This window comes from Amphibalanus amphitrite, unplaced genomic scaffold (assembly GCF_019059575.1).
Source record: "Amphibalanus amphitrite isolate SeventyFive unplaced genomic scaffold, NRLGWU_Aamphi_draft 000267F_arrow, whole genome shotgun sequence".
In the NCBI taxonomy this organism is placed as follows: Eukaryota; Metazoa; Arthropoda; class Thecostraca; order Balanomorpha; family Balanidae; genus Amphibalanus; species Amphibalanus amphitrite.
This window is the reverse complement of record NW_024881762.1, coordinates 718,347-743,584: the sequence shown is the minus strand read 5'-3', so window position 1 is coordinate 743,584 and position 25,238 is coordinate 718,347. Positions and strand designations below refer to the sequence as shown.

At 48.9% G+C, this 25,238-nt stretch overlaps 1 protein-coding gene and 2 long non-coding RNA genes across 3 annotated transcripts; 2 read left to right on the top strand and 1 right to left on the bottom strand.

Annotated features, from left to right (window-relative positions):
• Window positions 1-289: 289 nt before the first annotated feature.
• On the top strand, window positions 290-1,951 carry LOC122386936. The gene is made up of 2 exons (XR_006257460.1): window positions 290-876; window positions 1,470-1,951. It is a non-coding gene; the product is annotated as an uncharacterized LOC122386936 (long non-coding RNA).
• Window positions 1,952-8,726: 6,775 nt separating this feature from the next.
• On the top strand, window positions 8,727-12,748 carry LOC122386935. Its single transcript, XR_006257459.1, has 2 exons — window positions 8,727-9,149; window positions 12,551-12,748. It is a non-coding gene; the product is annotated as an uncharacterized LOC122386935 (long non-coding RNA).
• A 1,137-nt stretch (window positions 12,749-13,885) lies between these two features.
• Window positions 13,886-21,471, bottom strand: LOC122386934 (mannose-6-phosphate isomerase-like). The gene is made up of 7 exons (XM_043376684.1): window positions 21,413-21,471; window positions 20,332-20,670; window positions 19,842-19,983; window positions 17,629-17,808; window positions 16,296-16,469; window positions 15,668-15,879; window positions 13,886-15,257 (listed from the first exon to the last, which is right to left on the bottom strand). The coding sequence occupies exons 2-7, from the start codon at window positions 20,647-20,649 to the stop codon at window positions 15,051-15,053; spliced, it is 1,233 nt and encodes a 410-aa protein (XP_043232619.1). The 5' UTR covers window positions 20,650-20,670; window positions 21,413-21,471; the 3' UTR covers window positions 13,886-15,050.
• Between the last annotated feature and the right edge of the window lie 3,767 nt (window positions 21,472-25,238).

The following is a 25,238-nucleotide window of genomic DNA, read 5'->3' as shown; positions in this document are numbered from 1 at the left end:
CCTTACTTCGTTCTCGAGGGATGATCAGACTAGGTACGATTGAATTCTTCCTACTAAATGCAGCTTGCATTTAATTGGAAAGAAATTCACAAAATCAGCCGACACACTTCTTTTCAAATCGGCTCATTTTGATTTGTCGTTGCACCGTGTTGAGATCAGTCATGCACAAATCAAATGTTCATTGCATGCTCATTGATCAATGTCCGTTGCAAGTGCCCATTGCATGGAAAAGCCCACAAGCCAAACTCACGTGTCTTCATTCTACTTATCGAGCAGCCAAAATAAAAACGGTGTCTCAGAATTTGTAATGTCGTTAACCTCACCTGTCTGGCTCCAAATCTAACACTCAATTGGAACAATTTTGATTTTTCAAATTTTTGCCTTTAACTGAAATGTTTTGATATCATGATAACCTAAACCAACATGACCGATTTCGACATAATTCATGAGATATTAAGTGAAATCACTCTTGTTCATTGGACAGGATTAGCGATCTTTCTTTTGCTGGGTTGTTTTCCGACACTAATTCCAGACATTTTGATCTACATCATATCGTGGTGTTCCGATGTTACGTTGTCTCTTTCAAATAACATCAAGAAGACCCTACTAAACATCCTCACATTTTTCGTATTCGTCCTGTCTTTAGTGTTCTTTATGGTTGACTTCTCTCCCGTGCAAGATAAGATTGAAGAATGGAAGGGGTCATTCACCGCTAATTCACTGGACGTTCCTGATACGCTGAGTGGCAGAGTTGGACGACGTTTTTCAAGAGCTATGTCTATTGTTCCTCCATCTTCTTCCATGCTTAGACTTTAGAACTGAAGCATAAATGGCATAGTTTGCCATTAGACAATGGACATGTATCTTCAAGCACTGGTAAGTAGACAACAGCGAATACCATCGCGCATTGATATATTAAACTCGTTTAGCGAAACAATTTTAAATGAATCAGTTCTCGCCCCTAGGATAAACAGAGGAGACTAACAGCGCAGCAAGCGTAAATGATAGCTTACTCAGTGGTTCAATGCAACCATGTGCCGTTACTGGCATCAGATCTGAGGAAGTTAAAAGGGAGGGATAAGGGATTATTTATAGAGAGGTTTATGACCGGAGACCTCAGCATAAGCCTTGTCCCTGAAGTGTGACGCATTTAACTCTTTAGTTCCCTGTCGAGCTTGTTCCTTTAGTTAGCTAAGCGTATGGTATGCTCTCATTTTTTCCTGGCTTGGAGCGACGTTAGCGGGCTAGGATATCTAAAACTGAATGCGCCAAAAATGGCATCCCTTTCATTCATGTGTGATAGGTGATAGGCCCAACTGACAACAGTGCCACCCACACGATAACAAGCATGTGCCATCTCTCTTATGTGTCACTGTTGTCGGCTGGCGGTCACCGCCTAACGCCTTTACATTCGTCTCACTGCGTCACGCCTGTGACGGTCGTCACTGTTCGACCGTAACGTGTTGCAGAGGCACCTCCGGCCTGTCGGGGACCGTCACATCACGTGACGCGAGTGGCGCTGCCGGCGGACGATGGGATCAGTCTGCCGATTCAGACCGCGGACCGCTGCGAATGGGACGGACTGCGGAGGGCGCAGTCCGATCGCCTGCACCTGCTGATGATCGAGCGAGGGCGAAACAGGGAGTGATGGGATGCCGGTGAAGTCACGCCAACCAGCAGCGGTCCATTGCGGGAGGCCGAACCGAGGACGTTTGCCAAGGCGAGACGGCAGGCACGGATTAAATTTCGACTTATGCAGTGCAGTGTTCCATCTCGGATCTACCGATGGTGTTCCATAATGTGTGTTGAGCAGTGATTCACATGGGCAAAAATAATGTATTTTTCGGTGATACCTGACGAAATGTCGTGTACCTACTATCTTCTGTCGATTTTGATACCCATGTTCCGAAAAATGTAGATAAATGTAAAGCCAGAAACGCGCTCCAAATAATGTCTAATATTCACCAATAGTAAGATTGCATCACAAAATTTTTCCTTTGAATGTGTATTCATCAGCTTATTTTTTAAACCCCAGGCCAGGGCTGGAAGTAAGGATTATGTAGATAGAGCCAAGGCACTCATTAATTTTATGTTTTGATCCGGATGCTACCTATCTAAGAAGGCCACACGTGTATTAAGTTAGCGGGTAGTTGTTTGAATGAGAGCTTCTACTGGACGCTTGCTAACTTCTTACATATATATTCGTCCGCTTTTGATTATTTGACATCAGCTGCGACTCATAGGTCTGAGATTAACTTAATTAACTACGTCCCCACATCAGTATGGCAAGGCCGTGCCTGTGCTGTAGCACGATTTATTAAGATCGACATTGAAAGAGAAAATTATAGCTATACAGTCAAACAAGGATGCAAACTGGCAGGCGTGTGAATTATAGAGTGAACTAGGGTTACCCGCGTGCTCCGCAACGCGAAGGGGGGATTTTTTGACCCGTGGGTTGGTCTGTGTCGATTTGGTTGGTAAATATCCATTTCGTTCGATTGCTTTTTGACGGCCAAGCATTTTGTAAGAAAACAAAAAGATACATCGCATCGAGGTGCCCGTGTCGTATTATCATGCGTTCTACTTTAGAATGATTCGAAAACTGGCGTGAAGTCTTTTGAGGGCCATCGATGAATTTCGCTAAAAATGACAATGTAATGGTTTGGAACATTTACATTTTTAAGGATACTGTTGCTAATTATGCAAAAATGAAGAGTGAATATTGGACAGAATTGAATGCTCTATCCAATGGTACCATATTCAATTGCCAAAGGTATCAGGTTATGCAGCAAACCCCGTGTGATTAATAAAGTGGCACAAAATTGACAAACACCATTTTCTCCTGTGATTTGCACCACCTTGATTTGGATCAATCAGCTTTTCATAATTTTTATATGAGAGGCGGTACCTTTCTCTTGCAAATAGGCGTTGATTCAACTCGCTCCATTAAACGGTCACCTAAAAATAAAATTAATTCCAAAATCCCTCAAAAACCGCAATTTTTCAAATAAAAGTGCCCTCTCCGGTGCACGTGGCGCGTGCTATCCTCTGCATTGCACACCATTCAATAGCCCGTTCAATTCTGTACACGATGCTGTTTTCCCCGTGCCGGTCGGATCCCTGGTCACCAAGATATTGCACGGGAACTGGACCCGTGTCGGCCAAAATTAGCCATTTTCGCCCGATTTTGCACGCCGATTTATACATGTAAAGTCTATGACGCGAATTTGCACTTTTTGAGCACGCACCACGCGCTCCCTATCGACCCGATCGAGCTGAGACCCCTCAAAGGCACGTCGCGCATCCTTGATCTATGAGTTGTGCAAATTTCACCGGGCTAGGTGCAATGGTCTGGCCTGCAGTCCACGCAAAGCACCACCAAGTCGGGACCTCGGTAACGGACAGACGCACCCTCCTCAAATAGTAATATAGACAAGCGGCTGCGCCACTTGCTTTGCTGCGTGGTAGGAAAAAATTGCGGCACCAGCCTATTTGCTTTCGAATGGTGTTCGTTTCAAATCTATGTGTCGTCTAGAAGCATAGATATGGACGGAAATGTGAAGAGAATTAAAAAAGAACTGTTCAGAGGGCTTTGTTGGATGAAATTTGGCTGATACGGGGTCTAGAAAGGCCAAGGGAGTCAGCCCCGGTCACTTTGGGTCAGGCCAGGTCACATAGGTCACCTCTCGTCCGCTGGGATCAGCCCGGGCCACTGTTCTGCTTTTGCCTCCACCACTACCCCTACCCCTACCACTACCCCTACCCCTACCCCTACCACTACCCCTACCACTACCCCTACCACTACCCCTACCACTACCCCTACCCCTACCCCTACCACTACTACTACCCATACTCCTATCCCTACCAATACCCCTACCACTACCCCTACCACTACCCTTACCACTACCCCTACCACTACCCCTACTACTACCCCTACTACTACCCCTACCACTACCCCTACCCCTACTACTACTCCTACCACTACCCCTACCCCTACTACTACTCCTACCACTACCCCTACCCCTACCCCTACCACTATACTACCCCTACCACTACCCCTACCACTACCCTACCCCTACCAACACCGCTGGGTCATGTCAGGTCACAGAATAATTGGATCTAATCAGTAGGTACTAAAATATCAGACCTAAAGTGTTCTCAGCCCTGCCCCTATTCGTGCCATTCCTTTACGCTTAATCGTATTTGTCGGAAATGGCGTTTTGTGGCATATGTGGCGCATTGCGACAAACGCGGCGCATTTTCACCCGGCGATTGAGCATGTATCTTGGCACCAAATTGTACCCTTATCGGACCATATTTGACAAAACTGTGCGATTTGCGGCAAAAATGACGCCCTGTGACCAATGTGACGCATTGCGGCAAACGCGGTGCATTTGTAAATTTGTATCACAAACTGTACCCATTTAGCGACAATCAACACATTTTTAGCCACCATTTATCAAAATCAACAACTTGCCGATCCGCCAATGCGAGGCACCCGCCGCCGATCGGCATGCATTTAGCTCACAAAGTTTGTCGACCCCGGCTCTCAATGAAGATCTACGAACCGATCAAAATTTCATTGGCGTTCTTCCAGCGCGCCCCACGCGCGAACCGTACACCCCAGCGAGTCGGAACCTAGAAAAGGCGCTGACCCGCTCTGTCACCTAGAAGGTGTGCAAATTTCAACCCCCTACGTCGTACCGTCTGCCCTGAAGCCGTAACAAATTGAACCCACTACACGGTGTGGCGGACACACAGACTCACAGACTCACAGACAGACGGATTCTGTTGGAATAGTAAGTTAGATGAGAGCATTCATCAAACGGGTTTGACATTTATCGGCTAGGAGGTGATAATAGCCAATGAGGGATGAGGACGTCTAGCGCTAGCCTGACGAGTCGACGACTCATCATAAGACACCTGAAAGGCCTGGATAGTGACGGATCAAACGATGGGATTACGAAAACGGCGCCAATCATAGTAGGCATGTGAAATGACCGGAGCTAGAGAGTGTTCGGGTATAAGCAGCTTTACATAACTACGTATGGCAAAGCCATACGGCGTCACTTATCGAGTGACCCACACGACCATTTAGATTACATAGAGGCGATTTAACCGTAAACGTGACAATAAGAGATACTCTCTTCATTAAACCAACATCGCTATTGGCCAAAATTAACAAAAAGCATAGGTGAAATCAGCCTTTTGACCGGGCCCAAATGCAAGGCTTTGTGGTGGCTCGTAAGCAGCAAGAAAAAAAACACAAGTCAGCCTTGTGAGTTTTTTGAGTTTCGAGCAGCACTGGCAAATATTTTTTTTTTTACGTTTAATTTTATGCCTGAAGCATCTCTGTTCCGAACGATCACATGCACAGCTTTTGCACTTTGTATGCTGTTCATCACAAGCATGCAAATGGCAGAGCTCCCCGTAGATAATGACACACCGTGGAAAACGTTCGGGGCGGCTTTGAAGCTGAAGATGCATGCATTCGTGACATAGCCCAGCCAATAATGTAATGACACAATTATAATAGCAATAATTTCAGGTCTTTCGACAACCATCTAAAACGGCGCAATCACGAATTTCAGTCACGATTTGCTGTGGCTAAACTCACGCAAGTGTCTCATTGAATATGCAGCGCCACAATATTGTCAATAGGGGAGAGGCGGGAGAATTGGGACGCAGGAGAATAGGGACACGCCAATATCTAAAAAATGGACAGCATCCTTGCACGTTTATTGCCTTTACCTTTTGATTATATGTGTCGTGCAACGATGGGAAGCCTCAGCAACCTTTTTGTGGCCGTCGTTTGGGCTGTGGTGGCTGGGCACCAAAAAACTTGTTTTTTCGAGTGCTATTCTGAGTTGTCTGTGCATTGCATATGACAAACTATCTTTCTTTCAACATGTTACGATGTTAGCTTAACACCGTCCTTATGCAATTGCTAGTTTGTATGAACACGCTCTGTAACTGATAAATGACAAAAAATGTGTGATTTGTTATGGCGGTGCTGTGGGAGAATAGGAACACCAAATGGTAGAAACGGTAAAGTGGTGCAAAAAGATGTGTTTTTACCTTCGTATTTTGGATGGGGTTGCAGCTGCATTCCTAACCACAAATACATCAAAGCGAAGACCAGAAAGTCTTACTCTGGATAGGAAAATGTGCATTTTATGGGAACATCGTAATCGTGAAAGACAATCCCGGCCTTAAACGAAGCAGATAGTGTGAAGATATGTTCCAATGTATCAAATGATTGCCTAGACATAGACACGGCAAATAATTCCAGATAAAGTCATCCCAATACTCAATTTTTATATGTCCCAATTAAGCTTCGTGTCTGTCCCTTGTCTCCTTGCATGTGTCCCTATTCTCCTGAAAATGAGTGTTTTTGTTTTTGTCCACATATAACTACATCATTACACAGGCTAGCTATTTTATGATGGCATAATGCAGAGAAATGTTCGACCTTTCATTGGTGCTGCGCAAAACAGCTTGGCTACAATACTTTCCAAATAATACCGCAATGAACATGGCCTGAGAAATAAGTCCCAATTCTCCCGCCTCTCCCCTACTTATCTCTCTGCCTATGTGGGTAGGTTAGTCCAGCAAGCAGTTCTATCCTATTTAGGCAGCACCCACTTACATACCGAATAAAAAATCCAAAATCGACATAATCTGAAAGCAAATAAAGATCAGTAAAAGAGTGATGCAGTCAAAGCGGACCGATCTGATGCATGGGTTCGCGTCGTACGTGCCGAAACGTAGCATCACGTTAGGTATGAAAATATCGACGGCCTATTACCTCCACAGTCCGCATTTTCATGCAACACGCAAAATGCTCTCTGCAGGGTACACGATGATGAAAAGATGGAAGGTTTCCGCCTGACACATAGTGAAGTGAGTTACCGAGCGAAGAAGGGTTGGGACGCTGGTGTATCGGGATTTGGTCAAGTTTCGTCTTATGCCTGAAACAGACTCTTCCCGCAGTCAAGAAATCGCATGCGAGAGCCTATCAAAATACATGGAAGCACGCCCGCATCAATCGCACGCACCTCCCGGATGCGATTGATGCGGGAAGAATTATAATGTATTTGAATAGGCCCTCGCATGCGATTTCCTGAGCGCGGAAAGAGCCTGTCTCAGCCTTCAGTCAAGTCAACAGCTTCTACCGTGTACCTATTTTGCATCGGTCAAGTTCAGGGGTGGAGAAATATGCCGAGTTGGGGTTGCACGGGCGCAGCAAATCCGCCGCCGCCCTAGCGGTGACCTTGACCTCCGCCGTCTGGTGCGGCTCCAAAGCCAAGCCGGCGCAGCCGGCGTGGAATTGGGAAGGCTCCTGCTACCCCAACTCGGCACAATTGTCCACTCCTGGTCAAGTTAGATGTTAACCCGTGCCCCACTGGGCGGATGCTATTCATAGCCCCCTCCCGTTTTTCTGCAATAGCTTCTAAACCGCTTGACGTATCGACGCCAAACGTTCAGTACATTCGGCTGCATCAAGTTGACACCTTGTGTCAAAATATGAACTTCGTTGCTACCATAGGTTGGCCGGAAATGACGTCAGAGTGATGTCATGTTCGGCCGATTTCGACGCAAAACATTGAACCACGGCAATCGCTCCCAAGAGCTCAGTTTTTCAGCTAGATCCAATTTCTTTGCACGCGAGGACTCAGAATAGATTACGCTATCAAACTGCTGTCTCGGATTTCCAATTTAAAAAAATAAAAGTATATATTTAAAAATTCAAAATTTATATTTTTATATTTTTTTCTCAAAAAGTTTTTGACTTTTCAAAAAACCGGAATATATGTGAAAGAAGACATGCTTATGACTTACTCTAGCAAGTTTTAGCCAGATATGTTCAAAAATGGCCAAGTTATACGCATTATAGTAAAATTTCACGATTATAAATTTATCAAATCAATTTTCAGTACGTATTTGACATTGTACACCAATATAAATAGCATCATCGTCTTCCTGAGCTCAAACTACATCCGATACTCTTTTTTGTTCAACTTCTTCAAACTTCAAAATTTGACCTTTTTTACCTGAAAGTGACCGGACCTAGGCTAAATTCCACTCAAAATGACCTCCAATGACATCGAATTCGAAATCTATGGGCTAAATGGACCATAAAACATGTGTCACGTGACCGATGCATGACATGAGATTTTTGTGACCTGTGATGACCTAACCCTGACCTGAAAATCAAAGTATAAGTTTGGTACCCTCAGGGTATCTAGAGCATCTGTTCACCGAGTGTGTAAACCAAAAATGAGCCCGATCTGGCTTGTAAGACGGCGACCAGAGCCCAAAATGTGAACAAGCCAATTCTCGATAATTTTTACTATGACCTGACCTGAGACGTCATCGGTGACCTCGAAGTCAATGAAATTAGGTTTCGCTCAACATTTTTTACCGGGGCTATCAGCCGCCGTTTGAATTTTGACGATCGGCCCAGTAGTTTCGGAGTTAGGAGGGGGGATTATGAATAGCCCCCCCCCCCCCAGCAGGGCGCGTTATGCGCAGACCCCAGTGGGGCGCGGTTTACGTTAAAAAAAAACTGAAATTAAAAATCCATCAACGACTTTTTGGGTGGCGTCAGCATCCAAAACGTGCGTAAGCAATCTCCATCATACGCGCAGTGGAAAGTCACGCCTGTCAGAAAAATCTGTTCTATAAAAGCACGAGTCTAGCGCGAGATGGCAAAAATTAAATTCACTGAAATGCCTGGCGTACCGTTAGCAGCCACTGTGCACATCGAATTAAAATTAATGTTTGTCTCAAGCGCTGCAGCTTCAAATTATAGCCATGGATGACACCTCAATTTGCGCCTATGTCACGATTCTTATATTCATTTTAGTTCTGTTCCCTGATTGGCTATTCGACACACTATTTTGCCTCCACCGATTCCTTCACGATAAAATTCTTAAAATCGTCTGTTGCACAATCCACTTTGTATTCAACTGCTTCGGTGTTCTACTCACAGTTTTAAGCATGTTCTTCAGACCAGCTCCAAATTGTCCAAGACCTCCAAAATGCTGCTAACAATGAGAATCCTGTCGATCATTCACCCCAAAAACAAATAGAAGAACTACTTTATGGATATTGCGAAAGAAGATCCAAATAGCAACCAGTTTTTGGTAAGTAAAAGGGGATTAGCTTAGTCGCCAAGTAGAATATTATATGCTCTATTATTTTCATTGCAAATTGTTGATAATATCCCAATGAATCAGTACTTACCTGTGCGGCATGCTTAAAATAATATAGCGGTGATAGCCAAGCATAAGTACGATTCAAAACCTACTCACTCATACGACGCTGTCTGATGATTACCCCTTTTCTAAAAAAAAAAAATGCTAGCTGGTTAGGAGTGTATGGTCACATGCAACCAATAAAAGTCATAATAAATTTCTGATCAATTAAGGTCACTGTTCAGCGAATTTCACTTGATCACAATTTCATTGTGAGATCACACCGTGCGAATTTCACTGCATTGACTGCATTCATGCACGCAAAAGCAATGCCAAAAGAAGTGACCGGTAGTGACTGCGTTGACGCAAGTAACAGTAGCACCCGCTGCACAGAAACTGCGATGAAGTACATAAGGATAGCATTGGCTGCATGGAAACTGCAGTTGCGCACATAACAGTAGCACCACTTACACGGAAACTGCAGCACAATAACACTAGCAAATCAAAAAGGGTATTGAGGCACAATATGTAGCACCAGCTGCCCCATACGCTATACTCGAGCCATCTACTATACGAAGTAAGGACTCATTGTTAAAATATTCGAATCTGTATAATTTGACCTTTGCTCACTCCTGCTTTGGATATAATTGACCTGAGCCAATAACTATCGAAGATTTTCACCTTAGATGTGGATGGATACGAAGGTGAAGTATCTTTAAACATTTGAAATGTCCAGGCTCATTTTTTGTTTGCCTTATCTTGTTTTATAGGATGAGATGCAAGATTAACCCGCGCCCCAGCAGTGGCGGTCTCAGCCAACTTCGCCCTAGTGGGGAGGGGGGGGGGCATACCTATGTTACCAACCACCTCTGACTCAAAAACTAAGAGGGCTAGAAAGACGCCCCAGTAAACATTCCGACGTCGGCCCGACGTCGGGCCGAGGCTCGGCCCGACGTCGGCCCAATGTCGGTTCAACCTCGGCCCGACATCGGCTGGACGTCGGATATGCCCGCATGTTCCGACGTCCAGCCGAAGTCCAGCCGACGTCGAGCCGACGTCGGGCCGAGATCGTTTGCCGAGGTTGACGAGATCGTTTGTCGTTGGACCAACGGGGCCGACGTCGGCATGTTTATTGGGACAACGCGCCAAAAATATCAACCGGCGGCGGGATTCGAGCCTCCCAGTGGCCGACGTCGGCATGCTTACTGGGACAACACGCCAAAAGCATCAGCCGGCGACGGGATTCGATCCCCGTGTCATTCAAACGCGAGGTTAGTGCGCTAACCACTACACCACGCAGCCAGCTAGCGAAATTGGTTTGTTTTGTTGGGTTATGCCCTTTCGGTCTGACAAGACCATTTCAGAGCCGGAAGGATCATAGGATGGAGACATTGGTCTTCTTGGCGAGCACTCTGGGTCCAGTTCATATAGAGTCCCTGGCCCCATTGCTGTTAGGTGACACTTATTGGAAAGGGCGACCCCACAATGGATTCATATAGCCACTCTTACACACCTGCACCAACGTTTCCCAAAGTGTCCCTTTGATAAGTGGCACTTTGGCAAAGTGACACTTGCCGACTGGCCTTTCTATATGAACTGGGCCCGGCCCTGGTGAGTTGCCGGGGCTGAGCCTGACCAAAGGATAGGCCGAACAGCCCCCAAGCACTCACCGCACCCGGCTACGGGCGAGCTCGGCTTACGGGCAATCCCAAATGGGATAAAGTTTCCCGTCCAGTCCGGATCAGGGGGTTGCGGCGTGGAGGAAGATTTGAGTTTCCTGAGGATATTTTGAATACAGAAGCTCTTTATGAAACATGAAACATGCATTTTATATTGTTTTAACGGTCAAAACAGCGGCCGATGTCGGTCCGACGTCGCCCCGACGTCGGCCCGACGTCGGCTGGACCTCAGCAATTGATCTCGGTCCGACGTCGGCCCGACGTCGGCTGGACCTCGGCTGGACGTCGGAACATGCGGGCATATCCGACATCCAGCCGACGTCGTGCCGAGGTTGGACCGACGTCGGGCCGACGTCGGCATGCCGATGCCGAGTTGCCGACGTCACCCCGACGTCAGCCGACGTCGGGCCGACGTCGGCATGTTTACTGGGGCGGTAAAAAGCAGTCGATAGCTCTCGATGCGTAGGTACGTTTGAAAGTATTTCAATCATTTTTCATCTTAGAGCAATATTGGGGTCACCAGAGGTCATCAAAGGTCAAAATTTGCGAATTATCATTATATTTTTCAGAAAACATGCCCTTACCTCAGGAACGATAGCTAGAAAAACGCTTGGCAAAGCAATTGATAGCTTTTGAACTCTTCTTTTGATAAGGTCACCATCAAAAATGACCTCAGGTCAACGGTTTAGCCTCCAGAGGGCAAAAACTCCAAAAATAGCTGTTTTTACGAAAAGTGTTTTTCGACAATAACTTTTGACTAAAAAAAGTCATGACATTTCTATTGCCAGAATCGTGTTCCTCTCGCCGAGACGCGTCGAATGAGCTATAATTTGACCTTGAAAGATCAACTTGAAAATTTGACCTCAAGTCAAGGTCATGACCTGACGGAAAAGGTCATGTTGCATATCAGTCGATGCATCTCGGCAAGACAAACACAATTAGGCCATCCCCAGCGTTCTATCGCTTTCCAATCGAGAGTTATTGGCAAAAAGCTGTTTATAGCCTCAAATGACCTCGGATGACCTTTCTAGAGGCTATCAGCAAGAAAGACACCTTGCTCGTCACGGGTGGTCCAAATCATTGTGATTCTGAAATATTTGGACTGTTCCAATGCGTACAAACGGATCTAGAGGCATTGTCGTTTTTCTCCATTGACTTATAATGGAAAGGTCACGCCACTGACCTGACCTTAGGTCACGGATATAAAAATCCAAGATAAACAAGCTGTAGGCGACCATAACATCATGCAATCCACCAAGTTTAAAACCTCGCTGACAAACACTGCAGGCTGGACATGATAGCAAACTTTGTTAGGCTTGGTCAGTTAAATTGACCTGGTAACCTGACCTGACATGACCTGTGGTCAAAAAATTAACACATTGTCCAAAAGTGATGTACAAAAAACTACTCCAAGCGGCGCGGCGCTACACGCCGCGGTTTTTTATTCACACGCAAAAAAACGCGACAGGGTGGTAACATATCCCCCCCCCCCCACACTGGGGCGAAGGTTAATCATTAGCAGCGGGAGACTACTTAGGTCTTAAACACTCAACCTTTGAACTGCCATCAAACGACAACCAACTAAATTTGCTGGATACCCGATGCGTCTGTCAACCCGCCATCCAAGGAGTTAATTACACGTGTGACTAACCAGTGCATTCCCTTCCCCAGATCACCGTATCTCCTGGCTCAAGAAAAATCACATTTCCAACCAGGCGACGCCGCCTTTCGTCCGGTCGCCGGTCATCGCATCACAAGTCTGAGCGGCGGATCTGCTCGGCCAGCCACTCCGAATCATGACACGGTGTGAAAACTGGCCACATGTATTTGGATGTGTTATTCAACTTATCAGCATCAATGCCTACCCTCTATGTCTGTTTGTGGTGGTGGCCACTAAAAAAGCAGCGGGGGGAAATGAACATCATTAGATAACTAGTTAACCAAGCACGTCCAGATCGTATTTAGCACTAACGTCGTTACCATCAAGCCCTTCGACAACCGTCCAGGACTCCAAGCACACACACCTGTATACATATTATAACTATTAACAATCTCTTTGGATAAACACATCGGCGCCAGTAGTGTTATCAGAAGCCTCCATTCCGTAATTATTGCCACACATCTTGTTGGTAGGCATGTTTCCCAATGTGATTCGTGCTTGAACATAGCGTAATTTCGGATTCTTTTCATCTCTTGGCAGTCGCTTATGGCACACAATGTAACCGGGGTATTTGAAATGCAGCATGAAGCGAGCGTAAAAAAAGTTCAGAGGCCCTTCCGGTGGCCCGTTCATGAGACTCTTGTGTAAACAATAGATTCTACAGAACTGCCTAGAAAAGCAAGTCAGTGAAATTACATTGCGGCCTGGATCACGAACAGAATATGTGCAGGATGTTACAGTGTGACCGTAACTCATGTCTGACAGATGATTTTCTGCAAACATTCAGCGCTGCCGACTAATTAGGCCATTTGCGTCCATAAATAAGCCGCAAACAGAATTAATGCGGCGCCGCTGGTTTCCCGGGTTATTGATGCAAGACCATTACATGTCGGCACGCCGGCCGTAAATCATACACACAGGGTGTGAAGTTATAAAGCATGATATTAGGGGTTCATTAGTCCATGGTAAATTTGTTTATTCCTATGCATGGCGTGATATCAAATTTAGCTTTTCAATTAATGCTTTGGTGATCTAGCACAATATTCAACAGGACTTTTTGAAGATCAACGCTTTCTATACAATACAAGTGAACGAAAAACTTCTGCAGTCAAGATAAATCATTCGCTGTCCAGGTAACTTAATAACAAAAAACCGCTAGTCCGTGGTTAGCCTAGAATTTCGGGATGACGCTCAGAAAATGCATGGCGGCCGGCCCGTTGCCGATTAGGTTGCTCCGTTCGCTGTAGTACAACCTGTCACGGTGCGCGATCCCGGTCATCACGCAACTATTTTCACATTCAGTTTAGTTCCAGTGATTCTCCACTGTGTGTAAAATATTTTCAGCGTCACGTAGTGTCCATTTATTTACGCCCGTAAGTGCATGAGACGGGACGACCGATCACTGCACTACCGCAAAACTGGGAAAGTGCGCATATACACGTACCGGCGCGGCCAATTCCTGTAATACGAGATCCCATTACAGCTGGCTTTAGCGAAGCTGGAGTTAGGCATCATTACCTGTTCCACACCCCGTCTGCGTAGTACACAAGTCATACGTGTAAATAATGTATTTCAGAAACTAACTAGACAGGCATCAGTTTGTCAACTGACCAAATACAATCACTCAAAGGACTAAAAGTTCGACTGAGGAGTTTTAAAGCTTCCAAGCATATATGTCCCGATAACATCCGATAATAACCCATGCAACACCGTAAAAAGCCAAGCGAGATGAGCCGGGAGCAAGAGTATCTCCAAGGGCCAGAATTCCCTTCCAAACATCGGCGAACAGTACCGAACGCACCAGCAACACCCGCACATCACCCGTCTTTAATACTGACGAGTTCATCTCGCTTATAACCGCAGATCACTAACGGAGGACCCCGCTCACCAGGCAGTGCTCGAATCCCAACTCAATCACTCAGTGGTAGATACGGGGTTCGCCTTCGGCGTCTCCCTCAGTGACTCCCAAGGCCCCTTCGTGGTTCCCGAGATCCCCTCAGTGACTCCGGGAATCCCCCCGGTGATTGAAGAGATACCCCATATCACCTCAGTGACTGCGAGATACCTCCAGTGACCCCAGTGATCTCCCGGACCTCTTGGTGCGCCGCCACACGAGTGCCACCATTACCGACAGCCGTCCGTGTGTAGCGGCGGCAGGACTTACGCAATAACAACGTGTACGACATAACAGTCGTAAAATGTGTCATAACTTCAATAACGAAGTCGTGGCGTCAAAACGTAATATCAGATTAGTCATCACCGAATAAAAATAATAGTTTTTGAATGGTCGCAAAATATTATTACTGTGCAACAGGACCAAACAACTATTCTTATGATAATGGTATAAAGAATATGTATCAAACGTAATTCGTTGTTCATACCACAGCCCTACTGGTTTGGAAAACTATTGTAACCTTAGAACACCTCACTGAAGGGGAAACTGTGCACTTTGTTACCATCACAAATCGCTCTATCGCGTATCATCTCCCTCCCTTCACCTCGGCGCGGTGATCACAGTTGGCAGAAGGCCTGGAAGAGCAGCACCTCCGCCCGGTCGGTGAGAGTCAGCGTCACCTCCTCACCAGCCGGTGTAAACAGGACAGAGCCGCGCCCGACGACCGTGGCGCCTCTGGTGGCGGCGCCGGACACTACCAGCAGCAGACTGGCCGAGTCCCGTACAGGGACCGTGTACTGGGAGCCAACAGAGTCCGGCACGAACTGAAACGAAACCGGGCCGAGACGTTAGTAACTACAGACGTCAGTTCGGATACAACAGTCAGCGCGGGAAGTCGTCATTCCAGGCAGAGCCATCAGTCTGGTTCTGTCAATACCAGGAGCCATCAGTCCAGTCCCGCCAGTCTCGGTAGCAGCTAGTTCGGAAAGCCGCAGTCCGCTTCAGTCCGTCCAGCGCCAACCGGTCAGGGTAATACTATCCCACAGTAAAATCACATGGCAAGCCAGCCGTGATAACTGCCCACCACCGCGGCGCCGGCGGCACGCGTCCCACGCTATACCGGCAATCGTTTACCCTCCCTAATACACGCCATTACGATGTAGTTACGTACCGAGGCGGCGTGCACATACCCACGGTGGTCCGGCCGCGCCCTTCCCGTCGACACGGCACGTACCTGAATTTTGGCCAGGCTGAAGTCGGGCACGGGCGGCCGGAACTCCTGCACGCAGTCGCCACCGCCGGCCGCACACGAGGGGCGGAACAGCTGCTCGGAGGCCGGCCGACACTCGTAGGTGAGCATGGAGACCAGTGTGGAGACGTCCTTGAACTTGGGCGTCAGCCCCGAGCGGACGACGTTGTCCGAGCAGGCCATGATCTCCACACAGTCTGCCGAGCAAACAGAAATAAACTGACATTTCCACAGTCTGGGGACGGAAAAAATCGCCACACCCTCACAGCAATATTGCCTATGGAATGAAGGATAAATGTTGAGAAAAACTTCACATATTACATGCCTCATGCAAAATATGTTTCCCACGCCTGTCTAGTGCAGAACATGCTAGCTAGGCTGCACTTCATCATCATTTGTTAAAGGTGCTTGAACCAGTCAACTTACCTGCAATTGCATAAACATATTGGATTCCATCTAACAAAAATCCGAAAGTCATGAAAAACATCCGACGCCACTTGGCAGAGGCAGCTAAACAAGAATCAGTGAGGCCCCTCTCTCTCTCTCTCTCTCTCTCTCTCTCTCTCTCTCTCTCTCTCTCTCTCTCTCTCTCTCTCTCCCTCCTCCCTCTCACCTCCGGCCAGGTAGGCGTGCGGCTCGTTGGGTCCCAGGAAGAGCGCCTGGCCGGGCTGCAGGACCAGCCTGTTGAGCAGCAGGGCGCACAGGCAGCCCACGTCGCCCGGATACTGGCTGCTGAGACGGAGGATCAGATCGGCCGGGAGTAGCGGGTCCGACGGAGCGCTGTCACCTGGGAGAGACAGAGGTGGGTCATATACAGAGGACAGTGTCATTGTGACAGGTCAGCTGGCAGCAGAGGGTCCGACGGAGCGCTGTCACCTGCAAGAGACAGGGGGATAGGTCATATACAGAGGGCAGTGTCATTGTGACAGGTCGGCCGGCAGCAGAGGGTCCGACGGAGCGCTGTCACCTGCGAGAGTCAGAAAAGGGTCATATATAGAGGATAGTGTCAGCATGCCGGGGAGGGGGAGGAACCGGCCGCAGCACTCTTATCTGAGGCAGACAGGGAGTGGGTTACCTATAGTTATACTGGCACCATGACAGGGTAGTCGCGCTGTGACCGTACCACTGACAGAGGAATGGGTCATATGGGGGATGCGAGATGAGTGATGACTGTCATCGATAAATAAGGACTAGACAATAGACATCGGTCACTCTCTCAGCAGGGAGAGTCAGGTCGGGCAGAGGCTGAGCGAGCATGGACCGGCCGCATGCAGCAGAGGCAAGGGAGACACTCTATCTAATCTAACCCCCAGTTAGAGCTAAAATTGGCGAGATACTTTAGCACAGATACCGCATGGCCATAAACAGTAAACACTCTGGCCCGTATGGCGGATGCTGGTATCATAAACGTTAATGGGAGATGCAACATGTCTGATTGCCGGGCCGAATTTGTGAATATATCACGTGTGTGACGGACCGTGCTATGGTGTGGAGGTTAGGCCACGGACGGGGTCAGAGGCACCGCAGCTAAAGTGGCTGTAAACTGCAAGCAGCACTACACATAAATTGTAGTACACTATGATCTGCAGCCGAAGATAATCATACGAGACAATAGTTGCAACTTGCACGACATACTTTTTCAGACCACGTAGGTTGATTAAAGTAAATTTCGTAAATGCGTTCCTAGAAGGAAGGCATGCAACAGTTAACGGGTCGAAACTGTCATCGATTGACGTATCTCATTTTCCGAGCCTCAAATCCTGGTACTCTTCGGACTTCGAGCATGTACGCTATGCCAACCGAGACGGCACAAACACAAGTAACCGATCTCACCCCATTTTCATAAGCCGATCAACGCCTCCCCTATACCACCCTCTCCCCGATAAATTCAGCACCCCACCCCCGTCCCACCGTGTTCCCTCCCGGTCCCCTCTCAGCGCACTGACCTGTCGCCGAGAGCCGCGCCACCAGTGAGTCCAGCAGACGGCTGATGTCGGCCGGATCCCGGGTCATCAGCGCCTGCAGACAGTCCCTGAGACGGTCCCGACTGGCCGGGTCCGACGGCGAGACGGCCAGCAGGGCGGCCGACGGCTCCGGACCGACGGCCGCAGACAGCTCCGGAACGACTGGGGGTGGAGGGGGGAGTTACACAGGACACACGGCTCCGGACCGACGGCCGCCGACAGCTCCGGTACCACTGAGGGTGGAGGGGGGAGTTACACAGGACACACGGCTCCGGACCGACGGCCGCCGACAGCTCCGGTACCACTGGGGGTGGAGGGGGGGGGGGAGTTACACAGGATACACGGCTCCGGACCGACGGCCGCCGACAGCTCAGGCACCACTGGGGGTGGAGGGGGGGGGGAGTTACACAGGACACACGGCTCCGGACCGACGGCGGCCGACAGCTCTGGAACGACTGGGGGAAGAGGGGGAGGGGTTAAATACGGGGGAGGGACCGACGGCCGCCGACAGCTCCGGAACGACTGGGGGAGGAGGGGGGGGGAGTTACACAGGATACACGGCTCCGGACCGACGGCCGCCGACAGCTCCGGTACCACTGGGGGTGGAGGGGGGGGGGGGGGAGTTACACAGGATACACGGCTCCGGACCGACGGCGTCCGACAGCTCCGGAACGACTGGGGGAGGAGGGGGGAGTTACACAGGATACACGGCTCCGGACCGACAGCCGCCGACAGCTCCGGCACGACTGGGAGAGGAGGGGGGGGGGGAGGAGGGGGGAGTTACACAGGACACACGGCTCCGGAACGACGGCGGCCGACAGCTCCGGAACGACTGGGGGAGGAGGGGGAGGGGTTAAATACGGGGGAGGGACCGACGGCGGCCGACAGCTCCGGAACGACTGGGGGAGGAGGGGGGAGTTACACAGGATACACGGCTCCGGACCGACGGCGGCCGACAGCTCCGGAACGACTGGGGGAGGAGGGGGGAGTTACACAGGATACACGGCTCCGGACCGACGGCGGCCGACAGCTCCGGCACCACTGAGGCTGGAGGGGGAAGAGGGGTTACACACTGGCTTCGGACCGACTGAGGGGGAGGGGAGGGAGCTACACAAGGCCTGACTGACTGAGGGGGCTGAGAGGGGAGGGGGATATAAGGAGGGAGAGGCGGAGGCCAGAGAGTCAACATACGGGGATAGAGACAGAGACAGCAAGACACAGAAATAGACACTGACTTATAGACAAAACGTCACAGGACACATATTCCAAGCACCCATGAAATTCTTCGCTTCAAGTAACGGACTTTTCTATGACGGCATTCATAAAAGATACACGCAAAGTACATAACTGGTTACTCAAATTGCTCACTACCTAATGCACGGCAAAGTTCGTGCATACTTTAACAAACCCATTTAAGCTGCATGCTAGTTGGGTGCAAAACCGTCAAATAGTAACAAACATGCTTCGTCACGGGACGACAAATTACTACGCATCAAAACCCATGACATGCCAAATATTTATACCACTCGCACAACGGTTAGGGCCAACAGTCATTTAACATATGAAAATCACGCAAGATAAATGCTACTTAATGGGCCAAATCGCCAAACTTGAACAGTAGAAAAAGAGAAATTTCCGGCCAGCTGCGTTCAAATCCACCTCTCGAGGAGCAAAAGCTTCCAACAGAGATTGTTCGGGCAACCAGTGGTCAAATCGCTTATACCCCCACCGGATACCATTTTCAGACAACTATTTCTTGAAAACAAGATAGATCATCAACCAACAGCTGGCCAACAAGATCCTTCCAAAATCCAACAGCTGGCCAATATTTCTTTCAACATGAAGTTGCACCAACACACCAAAACCAATAATAATCCAATTGCACACAAAATAGCTCGATCGTTGGCTGCGTTCATTATGCTGACCGAATCGAGAAGTTTTATCGGTAATGTTTTGATGCGCTACTGTTGTCGGTATGCTATCGAAATCGATAGCGATTTAATCGATAAGGACGAGGAGAGAGTTAAATCTCATCCGATTCCGAACACAATGTCGTGTGCCGTGTGCGACAACAAAGTTCCCTGGGCCAACGACCCCGTGCATTGCATCCAACGCAAGCGACCTCTATCGCAGAGGACACCATGAACGTGCACAGTTCGCCCCCTCTGCCACCAGATGCCGGCACGGCCGCCCACCTTTGAGGAAGTGCTGGATCTCCTCGAGCGGCCGGAAGCCGCAGAGCGCCTCGAAGGGCGTCAGCGCCACGGCCATCTCGGGCTTGTGGTTGGGGTCCTTGTAGACGGTCGGCTGGGCGGCATGCAGCTCCTCAGCGTGACTCTGCAAACGGACACAGAACATGGAATACGACCAAAGATTGTGCGGAAATTCATCACAAGAAGTGATGAATTTTCAACGAGTGCTGGCTGCAGAAAAGCCACTAAGGACATGTATAACATTGTCTATGTGTTGCAGTACTAAAATTTTAGTTATGTAGGCCGACTTTCAGTAACAAGCACCGATACATGGCGCGTGAGGGGCAGAGCTTCAGGGTTAATGCTCAGCTGCTCCTCTCTTGTCCCGGTAGTAGAACCGTTGTGCTCCCCATCTTCCTACAACCTCAAGAGGATATATCCTCATTAGTCACTCTCACCGGGATGGAATTCAGAGCTCGCCTATCCCTCTCACCTTTGACGGGTGCGCCTGGATGGAGAGTGCCGTATCCACTGAGAGAACCTTCAGCAGGAAGGGCAGCTGGGTGCCGAACCGAGCTGCCACGCTCTCACCCAGCACCTCCGGGTGCTCCCGGATGTAGTCGGCCAGCGGCTGACCGGTGGCGGCCAGCACCGACGGCCCGCTGCCGTGGGTGCCCATCCACAGCTCAGCGTAGTGGGTATCCTCACTGACAGAGAATCCCGGCTGGCTGGCAGCCACCAGACGGGCCACCGTGCTGCTGGAGCCCGGCCGGCCCCAGTGGTACGTCTGGTAGGCACACTTGAGCTCCATCTTCGTTCAGACCCGCAGACACTGTCAGAGATGGCCGATAGAGCATGTGAGGTCAAGTGCATTAGCATGAGTGCCATAATAATACACACTTTACTTCTAATCATCAGCTTTTAAAGATTCAATACCTACAATCACAACACAACTATTGTATGAAATGAAGATATTTAACACTGAAGGTCTTCAGTCTTGTTCTAAATCCTCTCATGTCAGGGCCAGGGCTATTCCCAACTTTGTAGTTCCAAGTTCAAACGTTTTCATTATTGGTATGGTAACTGGTACCTATGTGCAGTCATGAGATTTATTGCATTATTTATCTTCTCCTGAAATTGTTGGAATATCAAAATACAAGCAAGGGTGCAAGTAAAAAAAGTCAACGCTCCAACAAAACTCAATAAGCTGACTTTGATGAACATAAGGTATCACAGGATAAGTCCTGTCGTAAAGAAACATCCATGGTTCAAGCCGGGCATGTGATCTGCTTTTCTTATTTACTGAACTAAGGTTGATGAGCATCTCATTTATTGGCCTAAGCTTGGTTCAAAAGCTAACAAGTTTTATTCATTGTCTTTAATTTTTTCATTCAATTTTAATTTGAAAGTAGAAAACAAGTTAAACCATAAATCAGAGCTAGCTTGCATTTCTTGTTCTGCCGTGCTCTACCAGACTTGGCCAACACTGCTATCTAGTGACATAGTTATATGTCATATTCCATAATCAATTGAGATAAGTCTGATTCAAAAATACAAAATCGTAAAATATTTACCTGCCACAAAGATGCCCGTTTCCGCGCGCCACTGCCCTTCCGGTGAAAGTCCACAAATGTCACTCATGCGCACTATTGAGTTCAATGACATCTCAAGAGGGAAATAAAATATAAATCCATTTTAATGATCTTATTTTTGATGTCTCGCATTATAAGATTTAAATTAACCTCAGTTTTAATTGAATATGATAATATTATGCTAAGAATAGTGCGAAATACATCAATAAAAAGCAGCATTTGCCACATCAAAAAAGGTTTCTGCTTATTCAAGGTCGTCATGGATTTACAAAATACGCGTGGTTTTGTTTTGTTTTGTTATGCTTCCGGCACACTGCACTGGTAAGCTTGAATATTTAATTTGTTGTTGAGTAGAAGTGATTTCGTCATGCATGGTGGACGAAAAATAAATGCTGAAAGGTTTCATATTTCTAATAACTTCGTCAGTGGCCTAAATAATGCAGGCATGGGAACACCTGCTGGTTTAGCGCATTTGCAGTTTGAGTTCAAGTTGGCTTTTGCCTTTTTGTACGTTTAATGTTAATTCAAACCCACGGGAAAGATTGAAATACAATTTAATAATTAAATTGGATGAATGATATTGAATGTCGACCGCAGTCTTTCCTGAGTGCAAATGCATCAAACTAATAACTATCGCGGGCGCGGCGGTATATAGGGCCTTGATCGCGGCCTGGGAGTTCATAGTTCGATCAGATTCAGGCATTTTCAAGTTGGAGCTTTAGGTGCAGGATTATCCTTAAATTTCAAACCGAACCTCGCAACTCGATGAATTGAAACCTTACAGAGCCAGTGCATATTTTTGTTAAGTTCTGTATCGTTGTACCGAGTGAGAAATAAATGCTGTAGAGCAATAGCGCAGTGTCCTGTGGCATGACACACTTATGCTGATCATTATGGGCATTAGTATCAGGGCAAGTGCAGGTTTGTAACCGGAGAGTCCATTTTAGTTTGGAGGGGTGGGGCGGGAGGATGAATGATGCAGCGACCACGCGCAACTCCCGATCAAGGGCCAAATAACCGCGCGGCTGTCGCCCGATGTATACGGTGTCCCACTTGAGCCTGCCACACCCCTACCCAACTGCTGGGCCTAACAGTGGGCAGTTGCCCTGATTCTGCGGTCTGCCCATGTTCCTGGAGTCGACTGGGGCCGCAGTACTGTGGTGGCCCAAGTCTTACCCATGCTACCTGAGTCCTGTCCAGTGTCCGTTTCTAACTGCTGGTTGCTCGTTTCTTTTCAGAGTGTGCAACAAGCTTGATTTGCAAGCGAACCCTACGATGACCTGCCGAGAACCTGATTAGTGCGTGGTGATAACTATGAGACATTCTTTGTGAGTGTCGCTTTTTGGGCTAGTTTTTTTTTTTTCACACATAATCAAGTGAATCAAGGTACTGCTGAGTTCCGTGTAGTGCTTGTTGACCGTGATTTAATACAGTGTAAGAGAAGTGAAGCGCAGTGCGAGTGTGCGTGATCCGTTGCATAGGATAGCTCAGATACCAACGCCATAGTCCGTAGGTGTAACTATTATCTCTGTCTGGGACTGATGCCTAGTGCCGTCAGTCTGCGTTCTGCCGACCCGATGTTGTAGCCGACATGCTGCTGAAGCCGGATATTCGCGACAAAGTGGACGAGTTTGTGCCGCAGTGGTACAACTCACCGGGCGTGCTAGAGCAGCTGCAGCTCGACCTCGAAGCCATCGCAAGAGGTAGGTTGATATGCGTGCGCACCGGGAAAACCGCAATACAAATGATCACATTTCGGATGGGAGCTAGAATGACTACAACCTTGTCCTTACAAAGGTTAGCTCTATTATGTCACATTCATCGTAACGTTACCCAGTCGGAGGTCAGGTCAGGAAGCAGTATGACTACCCACAAGGGCTCTAAGTACGTGTCAAGTTACTCTCTGGCCTACCACAATATGTCATTGATATTGACCATCCAAGTATAACCACACCTTTTTTTTGTAACATGTCTTCGGTAAGGGTCATTTCACCGTATTGGACCCTGAGTGCGCCGTCTGACCTGATATTTTTCTCCGTACGAACGCCGTCTGACCTGACGCGTCTCCCTATGTACCCGCCCTGTGACCTGGCATGTCTCCCTATGTACCCGCCCTGTGACCTGGCATGTCTCCGTATGTAGGCCCTCTGACCTGACGTCTCTCAGTAAGTGCGCCGTCTGATCTGACGACTGACATGCCTCACCGTATGCGCACTTCCCGTCCTGACGCGTCCCTCCGTATATTCGCCGTGCCGGCCAGGAGAGGACCCGGACGAGGTGCTGGCAGCTGCAGCGGCGGCCCGGCCCGGCTCACCCATCACACCCAACACCTCCCCTCGGCTCAGCGCCTCCTGTCTGACCGCGGCGCCCATCCACCCCAACGCGCCCAAAAAGACCAAGTCGGCCACCCTAATAAAGGTGAGTTCTACTGGGAGCTGCTTTAGATCAGATCAGGATGATCAGGGAGACCAGACTGTGGCTGGTGCCGCTGGTGGCTATCTAATTCGCTCGTGGCTTATCATCGGCTGTCCATCCGTTCCGATTCGTCAGAGGATGTTCCTGGAACTCGTATGGTCTTCAACGGAGAAATTGTGGGCACGGTTACTGACACTAGCTGTCAAATTCGTTCGTGGCCTTCCGTGATGTTGTCTTCTATTTCATGACGGTGAGCCTCGGAAGTCGTCCTCAACGGAGAAATTGTGGACAACGTGCACGTTAGCGGAAATGGGCGTGTGTTCATGGTGTGGCGTATCCGATCCCTCTGGTATTGCCTCCGTAACGTGCTGCACTGTGCTTCTTTCCATACTACTTTTCCTGAAGATCGACGAATTAGTCGCAGTTTCGGTTCTGAATCTTATAGAAATAAACTTATCATTGTGGACACCTGATAAGGATGTGTAGCTCATGAATTAGCTATGGTTATACGCGTGAAACTGGAAGTTGGCGGGGTAGAAAGCTAGAATTCTTTTCGCTTTGGTGATGCTGAATAAGAGTGGTACAATGAGTGCGTGAATATTTGGTGACGAACAATTCAAGGTCGTAAAATCTAAGGAGTTAAATGCATGCGTGCAGATAGTGCATGCATTCATAGTGCACTTTTACCGTAGTTGTCGTGTGCTCGCATTTGTTTGGTTTTACTGCGGCCATCGGTTGCGCTTGCTTCACGATTCATTTTCGCTCTCCCGGTGAATTTGACATTTGTTTATACACATGCCTGTCCGACATTCCTCCACTGCGCACATACGGTGCGTGTTTTCCGTCAGTCCCTCTCCACCATACCATCTGGTACGGCCCTGCACGTCTCCAGGTGTCTCTCAGGTGCGTTTACTCTCGGGCGCGGTCGAATCGCGCGTGCTGTTGCGCTGCCGGAGGAGCGCGCACGCCGGGCACGTGGGTGCGCTCGGCGCCAGGCGTGCCCTCCCGCTCCCCTCCCCGGCCGTGCCGTGCCGCCGGGGCCGTACATACACGGCCAGCAGGGACGGCCGGGGGCTGGTCTTCCTCCGCGCAGCACACGTCATAACGCGGTTACGCTGGCCTCGCACGAGTACTACCGTGGGGAGCCTTGATGCCGCCGACTGCGAACCGTCCTTACAGGCCCACAGAGCGGGTTAGCTGCCCCGTGCCGGTGGGGTTTACCTGGATGCGCCGCGCGCCGGCCGCCTGCAGTTGGCAGCCGTGCCAGCGGCGTGCCGAGCTCGGCTGGCCTGCTGGCCGGCGGAGCACGGTAATTGGTCGGTCCGGCCGGCGGACCTGTCTCGCCGGCCGGCTCCTACCCGCGGCCGGCGCGCCGCCCGCCCGTCGCCAGTCC